Source organism: Buteo buteo, chromosome 12 (genome assembly GCF_964188355.1).
Source record: "Buteo buteo chromosome 12, bButBut1.hap1.1, whole genome shotgun sequence".
NCBI classification, from domain to species: domain Eukaryota; kingdom Metazoa; phylum Chordata; class Aves; order Accipitriformes; family Accipitridae; genus Buteo; species Buteo buteo.
The window spans coordinates 17,648,697-17,667,682 of NC_134182.1; the positions used below are offsets into that span (position 1 = coordinate 17,648,697).

Genomic DNA, 18,986 nt, shown 5'->3' on the forward strand with positions numbered 1-18,986 from the left:
GCACTCCCAAATCTTTCTCCCATTTTCTGAATTGTGTTATCTACTTCCTCCAGAGATGGTTTGATAAAAATCTGGTTTCCAGTTCTCTCCATGCTTCGGGCCTCTGTGTGGTAGAGAACATCGTTTAATGAAACTCTGTTAGTGGCCCTTCTTGCTTTCCTTAAAGTGGTATCAATTTCAAATGCTCCTCAATATATATTTTTTTTTCTATAATGAAATAGAATTGTACTGAGACATAGGAATTTCTATATCATAGACTAGCTAGACATTCATTCTTTCTTGGCCTATGGAGTTATGTGAAACTTTCATTCTTTTATTGTAACAGACTTGTAGAAAGAGTTACTTTTTCTGTGCAGACCCCTCATTTTGTTTAAACTTCCCCCAAAACTGTTGTTTCTACCTACTTTCTTTTTTAAATGTTTATCCTTCTCTCTTCGTAGCCAAGTAACAGAGCTGATGCAGCAATCTGGATGTTCCTTCCCATGCCAAAGAGTCACTGCCTGTGCTAGTACCTTGTCTGGTGTAAGGAGTGACATGTCCCAGGAGAATCTGAGAGCAAAGTATTTCCTGTTTATTGGCATTGACACAAGACAAGAAACCATAAAATAAAACTTATTTTGAAGAGCTGTGTTATGATCTCCCACCCATGCAAGTCAAGATAGCTCCATTTAAGTTAATGTGGTGAGGTGAGAATTGGTCCCCGGGACAGGTGTGATGTGATACCCCAGAGGAGGGCCTGGGGAGGGGAGACTTTGCCTTTGTAGTGTTGCAGGCGAGCCCTTCATTCTGAACTGTTTTGTTCCCCCCTGTGTCCTCTTCCTTTGTACCACAAGTGCCATTGAATGGAGTTTCAGGTGGTTTTTGCTGTCCTTCATGTGCTTGGGTTCCCCATTTGTGTGGGGGCATGAGTGTCAGTACTGGATCCCTGCTCTGAGTTGAAGTCTGGTTGGTCAGGCATGGGACATCCCACTCCCCACATCAAGAATGTTTTTCCCAATCATTTTGTTGCTGTTTTGGTTTTAATGCTAAAACAAGGAAGTGAGGAATTTAACGTTTCAAGATGATCATTTAAATAGCTGCAGCTCCCCAAAACATGGGAAAGACATGTTTTGAGACTGGCTTTGCAAAGCTGTTTTGAGTCAACCCTAAATCAGAGGGTATGCTCCATGGCATCCAGTCCTTCCCATGTAAACACTGGGGAGAGGTCACACAGCAATGAGCTTTGCAGCTGCTGCCTGTAGCCACCCTTTGATTTTTACTGTCCAGAGCAACTCATCTGTAGAAATGTTCATGCTTGGCAAAGTTATGTGATGGTGAGTACTAGTGAACAGTGTAATTCTGAAAGCACCTAAGTAATGACTTACTGTGGCTGGTAGATATGTAGGGCAGAAGGAAAAATAGCATTCACCAGTGTAGACGCAAACACTGTATTTTCTGGGAACTGGGGGGGTTGGCTGGTAGGGATGTTTGTGTCGAGGGGGGGTTCTCCCCAAACCCCACAGCTTATCTTGCTTGTTTCTCTGTCTTTCCTCTCTCCTCTAGCCAGACTCCAGTTTGTAATTCTGCATTCTTTCCTGCTCAGCCTGAAGTTTTCTCATGTTAAACGTTTGTTTTGAATTTGTACCTTGTTTCTGGACAGAACATATCAGTGATATGATCCTGCTGGTTAGGAGATTTTTCATAACATAAAACAGAGGCTGAAAGTGGTATTGGGTTGGCACACCTATATGCCCAAAATAACTTCAGACCTATAAAAATAGGCAGTAAGAAATTAATTCTTATGGAGGGAAAATAAGATATGTGCAAATATTTTGACAGTGAAGGTATCTGACCAGTTGAGCAGCCTACTAAATATTACAGTGGGTTGGTTCTCCATCCCTGAAAGTTGCTTAAATTGACTAGATTGCTCTTTTAAAGAAATGATCAGATTCAAATTGTATTAGTTCAAGGAATCCTGCAACCTCTGATCTACAGGTTAGACAAGTTTGCATTCTTTCTTTCTGGGCTGATGAGGTTTGACACTGTCGTTTGTCCTTCTCTCAGAGCTGTTAGTAAGCCAGGGCTTTGGGGAAACATATCTTCGTTCAGGATTTTAATAAAACATGCTATAATCATAGCAAATAAAATCCCTGTGTCTGCAGAGGCACAGACCTATGCACTACCTCCACTCCGATTTGAAGTTTAATTGAAAATATAGCAAATCAGTGGACTTTACTATTTCTTGTCACACTGTGGGTCAATTTTACTCACTGTGCTTTCAGAAGTGTTTTATCCAGCTTTTGTTGGTTAAAGCTAAACAACCTCTTCTCAACTGTGGTAAACATTTATTGGTAGATAATAAGCTTTATTTAGTATCATTCATGAAAATCACCTATTTGATTCTTAGTCAATGATCTGAGATGTTGGACCCCTCTAAGTGGAGAAACTGTGGTTGAAATGTTCACCCATGTAGGTTTGTTCTGTTAGTGACTGTTGCTCTTTTAGAGTCCTTGGAGTTTTTTTCCAATGTTTTTAAGTTTTCTTTGAAAGACTAGTGGGAGGGTCAACAGAAATTGGCAGAAGTACATTACCTGTATGAGAAAATGAATACAATCATGAATAAGATGATTTTTTTAATTGGGAATAAAATGAATAGGATGTACACAAAATGTATTCCTCTAAGGCTTGTTATTTTATAAATGTACTATTGACTAAAAACTATGTTAAGTCAAGTTAAATCACGTTTGTACAATTTAGACTGACTCCATTAGGTGTGCTCTGCCTTACTCTTTAATTATTACTGTTGGTTTCCATACACATTGCATTATAAAGGTTTCTTAGTCTTAAGTGTATTTCACAGTAGCATATGGCTGTTCCACTAAAAGACTTAAATAGTTATTCGTGTTCTGTATGAAAGGACTTCATCTTTTTTTTTTTTTTTCCTTCCTGTCTGTGAAGGAATAAAAATCTTTTTATAACTACTCTTGGACATACCGCATGTTTTGTACAAACGTAGCTAACTATACTGGCATACAAACACAGTTCAAAAGATACCTTAACATAAGAAGCAGTGTTACCTTTTGGATTCAGCTTGTATCAACACGGGTACATGGTGCTCTCTCTGGCCTGCCTCATCCCTCTTCTGCGCTACTGTTTTGGGGTAGGGTTGTGGTCAGATTGTTTCTGAGTGTAGCTCATCTTTGGACTCTGTACCATCCCAGTTGTGTTTTCTAATAACAAAATCATCAGTTTTGGTGGTGAGTGAAGTGTCTTTTCTCTATTTCCTTTTCTTTCTGCTTCTCCTGAGAAAGCAGTCATTTTTGGAACAATCATGCAGTTCAGTTGATTAAGTTATTTAATTTAGGAAAGGACAAGAAGAATAAAAATTGTGTTTTCCAAGAACCTCTGTAAAGAGGCACAAGGTATGTTTACAAAACAGTGTTGGTAGTTACTGAGACTCTCAGCTCCAAATGGATTAGAGAACCCTTGTCCCTGCCTTGGGAAGCACCATCTGTTTTGTGTAACTCTTGTGACCCCTTATGCGTGTACTGATACAGTTGCATGCATTTCAGCATGCGTATCTTGGGCTTCATTGTCAGAAATTTGGCTGCTATACAGTTGGAATCAAAATAGTGAAATATTGAGGTACCACACCCTGACACATGCAAAGTTCTGATAGATGTCCAAGACCTGCCTGGTTGTAATGTGTTTCTTGTTAAGTAAGCTGACAATTGTGAATTGCATCAAATTAAACAAAAAAGTCTAGCTTCTTTTCTGGAAGAGATGAGTTTTACCTACCTACCTTTGTCATAAACAGAATTAATGACAGATATTAGACTCCCACCTCTTGCCTTCTTGGGGTGATGGGACCACGATGGAGGTGAGAATCAGGCCCAATATATGCACATGTGCCTTGTTTGCTTAACTTTAAGGAGAATAAAAGCTCCAGCAGGAGTAATGGCAAAATACTGATATGTTAATTCATAGTTCGGAGGTGAAAACCAGAAAATACAAAGAAATGTGGCCATGTCAATTTACCTTTGTATATGCACTGAATGCTTCCTAGCTTTGCTGCTTCCCATTTATCATCAACTTCTATTTTTTTCTAGAGTAACCATCCGTTGATTGTGGATACATAGAAGTTTAAGGACTTAGTAGGCAGTAGTAGGAAAGGAAACAATAAAGGAAGAAACAACAAAAGAGAAAGACTGCATCCAGTTATTTACTTTGTATTACAACACAGACTGCCCTTATATCAGTTCCTTTGAAAATTTGTGTTTAGTGAGTAATTATTCAGGGCAGTGCATTAGAAGAGCTAGCATCCATTGTTTGACAGAACCAAACCTTAATTTTTAAAATATTTGAAATACTGCAGTTGAGTGTGGAGAGACCACAATTGTTTCCTCCTCAAGTACTGGAGTTTCGATGTCCCTCTGGCTTCTGCAGCAGCAGTGGCTGCTGAGAGGCAGGTCAGCAGTGAGCAGGCTCCTCAGGGCATTGCCAGGAGCTGAAGGAGTCTTTGCCAGGAGCTGAAGGTATGTGTGTGTGGGTGGACAGAGAAGGCACTGATTGCTCCCAAGTTACATCACTCCAGCCTCTGATTCTAGCTGTAAATTTAGAGGACTTGCCTAACTTTGCTGAAGTGACTATTGGTTTTCTGGTTAGGTAGCTGAAGTAGCCTGACCCTTTGGTTCAATCCTTTTACCTCGTAGTAAGAGGGAGAATACAATTTACCCCAGCTCAAGCTACTAATCTTTGATTTTTATCAACTTAAACTAGTGACACACTTGAATACTAATGAGAGATCAAAATCACAGCATGCAAAGTTGTTACTGTTCCAGTTTACCCAATGACTTATTTAAGAGGAGACATACAATTAAAGAGCTACTGTATAAAATAACTGCCCCCTGAAAAAGAAAGCAGGAACTAAGAATGAGCTGTGTCCCAGGATGTTTGTACAGACAAAACTCACACCCCAGAAGGCAAAAAATGTAGCCTGGCTCTCAGGACCTGCCCTTGATCATTGTTGCAGGAAGTGGAGGAAACTGTGTTACATGGAATGATCAAAATTTAGAGCATCTGTATTGTTACTCTCAAGAATTATTACTCCCTGATCGCCAAAGAAATGGCTGTTTAATCTGTCTTTCTGGACATCCGTCTTCTTACTGTAAATGGCTACAAGTCGCCAAGAGATAGAGAGTGAGAAACCATTAACTTCCATCATAACTGAGCACACGTTAAAATGATTAAGGTCCAAAAAGTAAAGAAACGTCAGCATTATTTCATGAAAGTTTTATTGCAAGAGCTGTTTTCTTAACTTTATTATTAGAAGATTTGACACTTTGGAAGGAAAAGGCATGGCTTATTAACAGGCAATGGTGTAAAATAATTTTAATGGTCATTTCAAGCATTTTCTAAAGGAGAGAAAACATTTTCATTTTGAGCTAGTGTGTGCCACCACTGCAATCTTTAGAGCATCCAACATAGAGACCCTGTGCTTGAAACAAAGTGGCCGAATTCCTTTTGTAGATGCTCTGCTGTCTTTATATACTGAACTTGGGAGGAAGGGTACTGTAGAAGGCATCATTGCAGAGCAGTCCAAAGCCTTAAGAAAAGGAGGAGCTCTTTTTATGTTACCAAGGCTGGGGGGTTCACCTGCTCGATCTTTGCTCTGTTGGTAACCTTGCTGACTGTGGCGGAGACAAGTCTGTGTGAGAGCATGGCCTCCATACCTTCAAAGACTGGCCCCCAGTCTTTGACTATCTGCTGATTTCAGAGATCTGTTTCATTATGGATTGGCTTTATTGCTCCTTTTCTCTCTTGCAGCTGTTTTGTCTTAAATATTTTATTAGTTCTAGCTACTGTTTTAACTGGCAGAATTAGCAAAAAAAAAAATCAATCACAGCTGAAAAGCATTGTGGAGGGCCATTCACTTATGTAGAAATTTTTAAAATTGTGGCAATATATTTACTTCACCATCATTATAAATGCTCACTATAATTTATTTACCAGCCAGTACAGTTTTAAATTTTGATTCCTTTACTCTGGAAATAAAGATGTCTAATGGAGTCATAATACGTAGAGAGCCTAAAGATACACGAGAGAAGAAAGGTGGTGGGGGAGGTTTCAGTGGGTGCTTGCAGACCTCTTACATGGCTCTGAAAATTTCTGTGTCTTTATGGCTTGCTGATCTCTTTTCAGGGGTTGGAGAACCTACAACATATTGAAGGGTGGTCTGTTTATTTTCCCTGCGTTGTTTTTATGTACTGAAATATTGTAGTGAAAATAGCTGGGTGGGGTGTAATGAATGTTTTCAAAGACCTTCCTTTGAAAGAGGCTTTTTTCCAGCCCTTCATGGTCACCACCCATTTTCCTGTGCCGAGCGCGCCTCTCTCATTGTTCATACCCACAAAGGCCCCTTGTGTGAACCTGTCAGCAAATATGCCAGCATGACGAGATAAAATATCATGGGATATTGGTCCGAGCCTGCCGAAGCACCAGGGTTTTTCCCCACAAATGTCGGTGGGTATTGCCCAAGGTGTAAGACAGCGCTAGATCGTAAAACTCTGGATTTGTCAACAATGTTCAGCGTGACGCTCTCAACTATTTACGGTTGAGTGGGTTTGAGGCTGAAGTGTAGGTTTGCATACCACTGATAGTAAAGTCATGTGATGGCAATGTTTGTCCCTTAGACTTGAAATAAAGCTTAATTGAAAAATTGTCCTCGTTTACCTGCAGTTGCGCCATCTTGATAAATAATGCTGCTTGTGGTTTGGTATGGGCTGGGATGTGGTCAGTGCCCCATCTGAAAAATGAAGCTGGTTTTGCATTTAACTTCTGCATCCCCCTCATCCCCCTGCCCCCTGCCTGCAAATTGCACTTGGTTCACCTTTAGCTTTAACCCTCTGGTGGAGAGATAAAGCACATCCTTTAGTATGTGTTTTTTAGAGTAGGTAAATAGTTGGGTTATCTGAAAACAGATCTTAGCAATACCTGCTGAGCTTCTGAGCAACAATATCTATGGACCTCTAGATTAGCTGTCAAAATTGACTGATTACTACAAGTAATGCCACAAGATAAAGATCTGTAATCTCTCAAACACAAATCATTGATAGAGATCTCGAGTTGTGCATTGTCATAATCTTATCCCCACTGCTGCGGTGCAATTCCAGCTCTAACTGTGCTGCAGGGACTCTTGAATGTGTAAGTGGAAACTATGGAGAAAAGCAGAGTGGTATAGTTATCACTCCCCCAAAATTTGCTGATTTGAAAGCAAGTTCAGCTTTGGCCAATGTTGAAACAGTCCTTTCTGTAGCACTGTTTAGTGGGTTTGGTGGTGGGCTTTTTGAGTCTGCAGGTTATCTGTGAAGCTTGCTGTATCTTGGCTGGTATCAAAGAGTTGATTGCCACAGGGAAGGAATCCATGATCCCATATCTTGATGGAGCAGAGCAGTGCAAAACCAGTCTCAGGAGGGAAGACTGAGTTTAGATGACTTTGTGCTCCTCTGTTTGAGATTTGACCATGTATGCTGGGCTTCTTGCTTCTCTCCAAATCTCCTTATTATTTGAGAAGACAGAGGAGGTTTTTCGCTGACCTGTTTTAAGTGTGGGCTGCAGTATCTTTACAAAGGGTGATCCAGAGCTGTCCTGACCCTTTCTGTGACCAGCACAGGGGCTTGCTGAGCACACAGTGACTTGGAGCAGGAAACTGCTCTGCCTGAAAACTAAGCCATGAGAAAAGTCTATCTGCCATCTAGCCTGAATGTAGGGAATGTGTCGAAAAGGCAAAAAAGCAGTGCCCCTATCTGCTCTAACTGCTGCGCAAACAGCAGCCTGGCATCTTCTCTGCACACTGTGGGCCTCACATGGTTCCACGGGGCTGTGCCTTGCCCCAGGAGCAATGTGTTCAGCACGTCTTCTGAGGTACCAGGCTCGTGCTGGCATGGCGACTGCAGGACAGGCTGCACTCACAGCATTGTAAAATAATCCTGGACCAGATTTAATGGCTGCTGAAATCCTAATACTTATCTTTCTGGTTCAAGATACTCATGAAACTAGAGAAAAAATGGTAGAACATAAATCCTGTAGACATTGTTTTGCTTACTGTGATTAAATTTATCAGACTCTGGTGACATGTTGTGAATCTAAATACCTTAAAAAAAATGTAAGTGCTCCTGCAGCCTCAGTAGAGGTTTTCAACATTGAATCCCCAAATACTATTTAGTTGCTGTGACAACTTCAGTGTTCACAATGATACTTTAAATTGCAGGGGCAAAGTGTTTTTCTTTTAGTAGCTGCATTTAATGCAGCTATGGGTATAAAAAACATGCTAGTGGTATAAGCATTTTAAAACTGTATAGGTGTAATACTTTTTGTCTCAGCACCACCTTTTTTTTTTCCAAAATAAATGCCAGGAACATTCAGGAAAAGAAATAAAATACAAATCCAGTACAGCTTAATTATTAAGACTAAAGGTACCATCAGAGCTTCAGACATTGGAGAAGTTAGTCTTCCATGTGGTTTTAAAGTTCATACGCAATTTATCCTGTCTAAAGAGCTGATGTGTTCCTCATTCAAGAAAACATATTCCTGGCTGTGTTACTGTCAACTGTGGTGGTCCTAGGGTGACATGGACTTAGTGAATCATAAATATGCTCAAAGACACCAAAAGTTTGGTATTCGCTTAGCCCTCATCCCTTGATACTTTAATCCTAGGAGTCCCTTATTGTTGTGCTAAGCATTCTTTGAAAAGGCCTAATAAGAATGGAAATTAGTTCCTCGCCCTTAACACTGAACTCTTCCGTTGTCTGTCCCTGAGACGTTCCAATTTCTCATTTTTCTGACTCTCATCTAACCTTTGGTTTTAAACTTAGCGGAAAGAATTGCATCACGTATTGATATGGCAGTAAGTGCCAAGCTTTACTGAACTAGCAGTCATTTGTTATTTAGTGGGTATGTACAGAAACACAAGAAATCCCCCAATCAAACCAAGGAGTTATTGGTGACTTACTGTAAGTTAGGGCAGCTTTAAAGGAAGGGTGGAAGGTATTTCATTTCCTTATTTTTCTAATAGCCCTTTCTGTTAGTAGCTTTTCTTGTTACCTTCGAACTCTCCTTTCCTCTATTAACAAATTCCCCATTTTGACGTCATTTGTGTTTGTTTTGTCAGCATACTGGGCACCACATCCCAATGTGCAGCCATGCAGCTTTAGCACTTGCCCACCATCAGCACTCCACGTATTTTCAAGCCTTTTATTTTTAATCTCCATCCAAGAATAACTGCATCCTTCCCCTTCCTATCACTCTTGCTTGTGTGCTGAACCTGGGCATCTGATGTCTTCTCAGACTTTAGAAATAATTGTTTTCACTGGAAAGAGGTATAAGGAGAGATGTGTATGGCATTGTGTATGGGTTTCATTCACAGCTTTCATAGATCAGCCTGAGTTCCTGGTGAGCAGGTAAAATGCTGTTTGTAGCTTTTTTTATTTACTAATGGTCACTTTTTTACTTTAATGGAGGGGGCTTTCAAAAGCACAGCATGCCATCCAGAATAAACTGCTTGTCAGGTAGAATGGTTACAAATACTTTTAAAAGGAATTTTAAGGCTAAGTAAGCATGACCGCTGGCTGCTTGGTGTCCATGCAAGCACATCTCTGGGGCTGTCAAGCAGTGTGGTTTTGAGATAGCTGTGGAGTGCCTCACAGTCACCGAAACTCCTCTAGATATTATCCTGGTTAAAATCATCTAGGGATTTGCTGAGCAGAAGGTGAAGCAAAATATAAACACACAGCAAAAAATGGATTTGCTAGTTGGAAATAAATCTTTGTTGTTATCTAAGATGGTACTGTCCGTTAAAATATTTTTATTGAGTTTTTACAGGTTTGAATTGGAAAATCTTTTTTTATGCTAAGCATCTGGTCTTTTTTTTCATTTATCTGTACTGTAAAATATTTTATTTTTGCATCCCTAGATTGTATTTTTCTTGTTCTGCAAGTTAGCATTTGAAGCTTTAACTCTTAACCATTTGAAATGAGCATTTACTACAGAAATTTCATGTGACAGCTTAATTAACTGTGGATTCTTGACCTTTAAAGTGCTGGAGCTAGAAACATTTAATAACCAGCCATTGGATACAAAGTAATATGCTTGTTGTTTTACTAGCTTGCCTACATGGCAGTTTGAAGCAAAGTCTAAGGGTCACCAAAAGCATGAAGTAAACTCAAGCAAGTCAATCTGAACTATGTATTTCAAAGTGTTGTACGAATGTGTCACACAGTATGTATGTATGAGCAAAGGCTACCAGGTTATGTATAAGGAATTTTTATGCTAGGTGCAGATTACGATTTCTCTAAAGGCTTCTGTGATCTGGAGCCTACAAGGTGGGAGCGTAATTCAGTGCAATTACTGTGCTGCCTAGTCTTAAACAAGCAAGTGTGTGTGTGCACAACCAAAGTATCGACCCACATGGACTCGTTGAGAGCAGTGAAACCCTGAGCAGAAGATTGCTATCTTGGCAAGTCCCGTCCATCAGCTTAAAGGAGGCCACTGATGCCCTTGAGAGAAGGGAGGATCGCTGAAGCTGACCACCTGGCACCATCGTCAGCTGAGTGGGTACCCAGGGCTTTGAGGGGGTAACTGCGCATGGGAAGGACCAGGGAGATGTATGGGTGGAGGTGGTGGGCAGGGTTTACCGGTGGAGATGAAGTACTAGTAGGGTTGAGACTGCAGAGAGCCGGTACGGTCACAGTCAGTGGAAACGCAACCAAAACCTCAGGCTGGTCCCTGTCTGCTGAGCCGAGGAGGGTTGTGTGGGTGCCTAACCCCACTTCAGACCAGTAAGTGACACCATATACCTGCACGTAAGCTCCCATGTGTGCAGTGGTCTGTGTGCCCCAGTATTTGTGGGGCTGATCTCCGCTGTGTCTGGGTCACAGGTACCTTCTGCAGGTGCCTGGGCAAGGCAGTGGCAGCAGTGCAGCCCCCGGCCCCGGCTGGCTGCCCCAGCATTTCTCCTGGCTGCTGGAGTCTGGGGCCATCGCAGCAGTGAGCACTGGGAAGACAGTCCCTAAGCAGACATGATAGTTTTCCAGGGTCATTTAAGCCAGTCCTGCAGTGAGAGAGGCTTTGGAAAGCCAGATTATGATCTTCACCTCGGGTGTGCAAGACCTTCATCCGCAGGCATTCCCACCAATTTCAGTGAAGCTGTGTCGCAAGGGGCTGTCAGAGGTGAGTAAGAGGATAGGAATCAGGCTCCTGGGATCTGTGCAGGGCATTCCTACACCCCTTCGGATGCTTCCGGCGGGTGGGATCGTGTGCTCTGTTCTGTACATGGGTGTACCCTTGGGACTGGTTTGTTGTTTGGGTTCTTGGGACAAGCATGGAGAGCTTTGGCTCCTGAAAATTCAGGAGCTTCACCTGAGAGGGCAAACACTTGCCAGTTGTTTGTCATCTTTGCTCACATGGGTCGGCCTGTAAATTCTATTTTCAGAGCGCAAACTAAACACGCCAGGAGGGAGCGGGAAATCATGTAAACAGCCATCCTGGGGGTACAGTGCCATACTTGTGTTCTGTGGCAGGAAAGTGCCTGCACTACCTTAACTCTTCCATGCCTGACGGCTTGTGCACGCATAGGCGCTGCAGCCCCGGAGCATTGTCCAGCAGCCCTGGGAGAGTCCTCGCTGGGGAGCAGCACCTTCCTTTTCCTTCTCCTCAAGCCTTCCAACCACCCTCTGCATAGCCGAGTCCTGGATGGAGTCCCCAGGCCTGTTCTGCAGCTCTGCCTTCCTATTTCCAACACAGAATCAAGCTTTTCCTTTCCTTTCCTTTCTTGTCATTTTATTGGGAGCCGTCATGCTGCGATTGCAATGTGAGGGTGGGCCTGTGGCCGAGTGGGGTCTTATCCTAGGGGATCCCTGGACACCTGAAGGAATGAGTGTCAGGGAGCTCCCAGTAAGCTTCCCCTGCGGTACCTCTGGGCCTTGGACCAGCGTACGGGCAGCTTGATTTGTGGTGTCTTTCTCCTCTCTCTCCCCTCTGCATTTTTAAAAATCTGACACAGGTTTGGTCAAGTGAGGTTTCTGCTTCTGCTTGCATCACCTTCTCCAAGCAGTGACGCACATGTGTACCCTTTTTTTGCCACATAAGTGGGTGGTTTATGTGCTGGGAGGCAATGATTCATAAATTAGCTAGAGCCTGGGCCTTTTCTCTATTGCACTGATGATGTGTGAAGAGGATTCGTGTCAGCCTTTCTTCCTAGCCTTCAAACGGGCAGGTTGTCACATGGTTACATTTTCACTCCCTAGCTGTGGGTAGTCCAGCCCCGGCCTGCGTAAAATGCTAATCCCGGGCATAAAATGGGGGTAACTGCAGAGAGATTTAATGGTCTGCTGTCTGCAAATGAAAACTGTGAGAATACTGCTTTTTGCAGAATTCTGTCGCTCGACTGCAATTTTTGGAGGCTTTTGGAACCAGGACAAGTAAGCATAGAATGACCATCTTCGACATGGGTGTCCCTGGGAGGGACAGCAAGCAAGCACAGATGTCTGTCTGTGGCGGGGGGGGGAAGCTGCGTAGGGGTGTTTTGGGCCTTGGTGTGCTTGTGCTGGGCCGGCTACAATAATAATGCAACATGAGGGTGTGCTGAGTGAGGGAAGAAGGCAAGGAAAATGGAGGTGCAGGAAGCTACAGGGGGAAATGCTTAACAAGCGAATTGTTTAAATGATAATGAGTGAGCAAGAAAGTCCTTTGAAGGCAACAAGGCAGGCTGATTCCTTCCCTTGTTTTCTGATGTGAGAAGGCTCTCATGCAGTGTGTAATGAACAACGATATCTCTCTGCAGAGAAAGTGAGCCCAACAGTCAGAAGCAGTATTGAGAGAAAGCATCTGCGGCACAGAGAAAAAAAATCGTTCTCTGCTCGTAGCATTAGTTATTAGAAACCTTGAGCAACCCATGGTTAATGAAACCAGCTTGTCTCATTAGCTGCACTTCAAAATTATATTTACAGAGGTTAGCAAAACTAAATATTTTTCTTTGTGGCCAGAGTGGCGTCATGAGAGACCCTGTCTCATACAACTAATTTTTACTGCACGAATTGCAACATGGCTTTGGCCTTGGTTCCCAAAGTTTCATATTTAAACAAGGAGGGATTGGATCTTGTTTTGCCCAAGTTTTTTCTAATGTGAAAATTGTGGGCTCTAGATTTAGAGCAGAGCTTGAACATTTATGGTTCAAGTTAAATTTTCCAAGCTACAATTGGAAATTCTCACAAATATTGCCACGTGGGTTTTGTTCTGTTTGGGTTTGTTTTGTTTCTACTCTTTTATTTTGTTGGTAGAATTAGAAACTGAGAAGGTTTGTTCCCAGTCTGGCATCTTTATAGGCACAGTGTAGACACATTTTTCTTTAGAGAGCAAGATGTACCTCAGAAAGAAGCATCAGTGTAAGTAGTTCACATGGCTCTCCCGTTCCCAGCACCTACCTCACAAGGACACAGGGCATTTTCTGTTGTACCTTCTCCGACAGCTGTACCAAGGGACTTCCTTTTACATAGATGTAGTATGACTTTTACTTGGCAAGGATAACAGAATGGACTTAGTGTCACCTTGTGAATATCTGATTCTTTAGATTCAAACTTGGGTGGATTGGTGTTCACTCCAATGATGCTCCTGAAGCCATTATCAAAGTTGGATCCTGCCATTATGTACTGAAATGCGTGTAGGTCTCATCCCGTGCATACTTCCTGTAACAGATGCCTTGTTAGAAAATATTCACCCCAGGCAAAATAATTGTGAAAGAGGTTTGCTGAGGGCTGGCCATGGATCTTGAGAAGATACCGTAAGCATTTATGAGGCCCCTTGCCCTGTTAGCACACCCATTGGTGAGCACCTATTTGATCCCTAAGCGTATGCCTTGATTCACATGTTTTGCAGCATGAGGGCCCTACTGATGTGTTGTGAGCATATTTCTGCTTTGGATGATGATGTTGAATGCCCAGCCTGGCCTGGGCCCCAGTAAACACCTTACTGTAACTTTACTCTTAACATTTATCACGCACCCTGACTATTTTTCCTTCTCTCTAATTTACGAAGCCACCTGTGGTTTCCATGGTAGCAGCTTTTGCAGGCAGTCTAGCTCTTCTAGAAATGGTCATCTTCTTTAGAATACATTACTATGTATTAATACTCTTTTCCTATTTTATATAGTTTTATATGAGACCAGGCATGATTGGAATAGTTTCTAGGATTAAGTGACGGGATTAATATTTGTTTTCCTCATCATCATCACACAAGAGAATATACTTATTGAAATATCCTGTTTTGATAGGTGGGGGTTTTTTTGGTTGATCCATTTTTAGTTTATAGGCTCATTATTTTATACTGACATTGGGAAAAGCAGGTTATAAGATGCTTCATTTTTAGGCAGCCTTGCAAATGGAGAGCTGCCACTGGTGATTCTAGAAATGAATGTGCAACCACAACAGCAAAAATGGTAGGGCTGATCTTCTCCACACCCCGTTCTGTGCTCATCCAAGCTGTGCTGTTTGCACTGGTAGAGTATTACAGGAATCTGCCTGAAAAGAAATACATTCTGTGTTGGCGTGACTAAGGTGCAAAACCTCAACTCATGCAAGTGAAGGAAACTTGTAGTATGAGCAGAGCTACATGGGGTTGAAACAGCTGATGGTTTTGAATGGATTCATGCTCTTCATGTTCTGAAATAAGAATTGTAATTTATAAAAGAACCTTAGAGATAGTGAAGCTCCCTCTTAAAATGTCCTATCCCAGCTCCATTATACATAAAGCCCTTGTGTTTCTCACATGTTAAATTTAGCTGTATGTCCCTCAGTGGCTTAATTTTGCATATTTGCTTCGTAAAGCGCCTTCTCCTTTCCTGCTCTTCTGTTCTTTGCAGAGTTTGAAGGAGGCTGGCTCTATCAGTCATGTTATTTTACTCAAGAAGGAATCTATTTTCATAGACTATGGAGAGATGATGATTTAATTAGAACAGCTTCTAAATAAGGGTTTATTGTAAGCAACAGTATTTTCTTTCCCATTTTGTATCCTTCATGGTCAAGGAAAGGTGGTTTTCCAGAGTAGTGTTGCATTAAGAGCTGAGACAGTTGTATATACACACACAGTTTGATACCCTATTATTACTTTTATTTTAATGTGGGGTACAGCCATTGAAACCCTATTACATTGAAATATCTACGACTCAGCCACGTGCACTGTAATTATTCCAGCTTTAAAATGGATTCTCACATCATCCCAGAGTATTTTTCAAGTAAATTTAGGTTGAACAAACAAAATTTTTATTTTTAACTTTTCCTGAATCTCAGGAATAATAGTTTTCTATTTCATTTCAAATCTCTTGCCTACAGCAGATCTTGATCCTGTTACACTCAACGGGGATTCAGGGTGTCCAAAGACTGGCCTGTTTAGAATCAGAGCCCTTTCTAGATGTGGTATTCCCCTCCTAATTCCTATTTTAAAAAGAGCAAATAGATAATAAATTCTGGTCAGTTGATTTAAACCGGTTGACAGAATGGATTCATTGCTGAGAAGATTTAGTCTTGTAGATGCCTCTCGGGTTGTGAAAAGCATTTGAAGAAATGTTTTTTCCTTTCTCTCTTTTACCTACCAGGAGCAGTTCCGAACGGAGGAAGGAGAAATCCAGAGATGCAGCAAGATGCAGAAGAAGCAAAGAGACCGAGGTTTTCTATGAACTGGCACATGAGCTGCCCCTGCCCCACAACATCAGTTCCCACCTGGACAAGGCATCCATAATGCGCCTGGCAATCAGTTTTCTACGCACTCACAAGCTTCTGTCTTCAGGTAAGATCTGGCTAAAAGAAGTTGTCAATGCTAATTGATGGCAGCTTGGTGAGATTGTGCATGTTGTTCTCCGAGTACTGGGTCCTAAAGTGAGAACAGGACAGAACTGCTTGTGTTGTGAGAATGTAACTAGATTTAAAGATAGGTTGGTGGGGGTTTTTCATCAGAATTGCATATATTTTAATTGGGATAGAAAAATCTGAGTGATATTAGTCATATAAGGTCTTCATTACCAAAATAACAACTGATGCAGTTTTGCCACTCTAAAAAAAAACTCTCAAAACTCTTGAGTGTGATTTATTAAGCTTAGTTACAAGATTTTAAGCTTTTAAGTGTTTAAGCAGAATTCAAACACACATTTTAAGCTTCCATGCTGAAACAAGTGAATTTTGATTTGGTGTGGCAAGCGTGTTTGTGCCAGTGCATTCAAAAGGCAGCTGGGAAGTTCTGAAGGTCCAGTACTTTGTTTGAAAGGACAAACTGTGCTATATGCTGGTAATGAGTAGGAGGTAGATTTTTTATGATGAGGTAGACTAAGATAGATAAAGCAAACACCTTTTAAATACTCAACATGAATGGATTCTATGTCATCAGAATCTTGCTCATGTTGGACTAGTAGGAAATGTGAACCAGCATCATTTTCATAGCCTGTCAAAAGTGGTAACATCAACAGTATTCTAATTTTGCACCTATATTTGAATAATCACTTTGATGGAAATCTGTGGTTTGGGTAGCCTGTAAGATCAATGGAAACAACTGGTGTTTCCAGGGGAACTTTCACATGGTGACCTATAAGTGTCAAGAATATGTTAACAAAACAATGCCTGCATTGTTTGTGAAAGGTAAACCCCAAATTTCATCTTTTCCTTCGTTAATGGCAAAACTCCCAATAAGGTCATGATTGCACTTCCTGTCTTTAGAAAAGTTGAGTCATACCATAGCAATTGCTTTAATAAATGTTATTAGGAAGTATCTCATTTTGTGGAAGAGCATGCTGTTGGTTTGTTGTTGGTTAGTCTGAAAGATACAACAAATTCAATTCTGCTTCTGCATGCTCTGTAATTTTTGTAGCTTTTTTTTGGTTCTGCAAAGACTATTGTATAAAATGTGGGTATTTTCTTCTTAGCATATAGAACCTGATTTTAACATTTACTTCTGTGAAAAGAAAATTTTATTTGATGAAGACTGTTTGGAAATCATCTCTGATTTCATCATGTAACTAATACTTGAAGAAGTTGCATAAATAGGTAAATGTTCTTAAACATGGGATACACCAAGCCAATTTGTTAGTAACTTTCTCATAAAAACTGAGCTTCAGCTTTTCAAATATTTATATGGCATGAACTAGAGACTGGCATAGCACAGGAAAAGCAAACTTCTGAAGGGTTGTAACAGATGATATAAATAATATGGGTGTCTGTGAAACTTGATGTGAAATAGTTTGATGCTGTCATCATCAGAAGAGACATTTGCACACCTGGAAACTACTAAGTTTAAAGTGAACATTTTCATATAAACTTAAATTTCTTGGTGAGGAAAGAAGCTACAGGTAAAATATTTGTTTTAGTGCTTCTGTAGTGTTAAGGCTTAGGCTCATGTTATTCGATAGCGATGACAACTCAATATATGTATATAATATTCATACATGCACATACATATATGATTTTTCTGTGACAGTGTTTGAAAAACAATGTGATTCATGTAGCTGATTTACATTTTTTTGAAGAACCATGAGGACCCAGCAGTTAGAAAGGAATCTGGAAATGAAATGTTACAGTAGTGACAGGCTGTGATTTAATATTCCAGGCTTTCTCTATGTTAGTTATTTGCTTAGCCTTAAATCTTGATGCGCTTTTCCAGTCTCAATATTGACTTGGAGTAAATCATCTCATTAAAATTTGTGTGTTAGTCAAACGCAGATTTGTCCATCTCTGCATCTTTAGACACTGGAGATGTAGATAAAAGTTTTAAAATCTTTAGTGCTCCTATTCTGAGGAATTGAACTTAAGGTACTTTAAAGGGACTGATTTTTCTGGAAGATCTGGGTATTATTTTCTGACAATGAGAGTACACTGAAATGAAAGAACTCAAGTCAGAAAACCACTGTTTGCTTGTAAAGGCCTTGTCTGCTACTTATATTATTCTGAGTATAGCTAACATTTAAATTAGCCAAGCTAAACAAGAAGGCTGAAAATTTAAGCCCTGAATATTTGAAATATAAAATTTATCAGGCATTGGAATAAAGTGGCATCAGAGAGAGAATTTTCATTATCGTTATCAGGATAATGACTTCAGAGTACTATTTCTTCCTCCTGTGACTGCCTGACAGTTTACACTTGCTGAGACTCCTGAGATTCACAGGTGTGGAGTACTGCTCTGGCCAATTTCTATCAGTTTGAGAACTGTTTCTTGCTCTCAGGAGACAAGGCTGTAAAATTGAATATAGGTGTTTGTGGCAGGTGAGCTTTGTTGAAAAAATACCGCCTTTCAGGACTGATTAACACCATTGCTGTACAGTCGCTGCTTAATATAGCCAATGTTTGACGGGTACTGTTTTTCTCATCTGTTCCTGTGAAAGTAGAATTTAAGTCTTTGATGGTGGGCTTCTGAATAATGTCAGTATTTATAAGGATACTGGCTTTCACTGGAAGGCTGTCTGATTTAATTCAAAGTGATAGGTTTTTGATAGAACTTTTGGCTTACGGACAAAAAGGTTTGCTGCTCATCATGTTTTGATGAGAGCGTGGAACAAAATGGACACTGGGCTTGTGTGATGCCTGTCCAAGCCCCGTTCTTACTTGTGCTCTGGACCCTTTCTGAGCTCCAAGCAAAGCTGCCCCCATTTCACACACATGTTTAGCAGACTGGAATTTGGCCATCAATTCTGTGTTACATTTGAGGAGCCCGATTCAACTGACAGGGAGCATGGGGGTTACTGTGTTGTTTCTGACAGGTGAACTGAGAAATGGGGACATGGAGAACTGCAGTGTGCATTAGAAGCAACTGCCTGCCCCAGCCCACAACCCTCTCTTTGCCTTATGTTGTCTTCATGGAAATAGTTTTGATTATTTGGGCTAAACAAGTAGTGTAAACTGGAGTTAAGTGGGAGTATTTGTCCTGTCGTTAATTAGGACATTAAAATAACATATACTGCATTTTTATATATATACACA

General features: G+C 41.0%; 1 protein-coding gene across 2 annotated transcripts in view; it reads left to right on the forward strand.

Annotated features, from left to right (window-relative positions):
* Positions 1-18,986, forward strand: part of EPAS1 (endothelial PAS domain protein 1) — a 79,661-nt gene that overhangs the window by 27,658 nt on the left and 33,017 nt on the right. For both annotated transcript variants that reach the window (XM_075042856.1, XM_075042855.1), the window contains exon 2: positions 15,623-15,813. In XM_075042856.1, the coding sequence (XP_074898957.1) occupies positions 15,623-15,813 (191 nt within the window). The remainder of the gene's footprint in view (positions 1-15,622; positions 15,814-18,986) is intronic.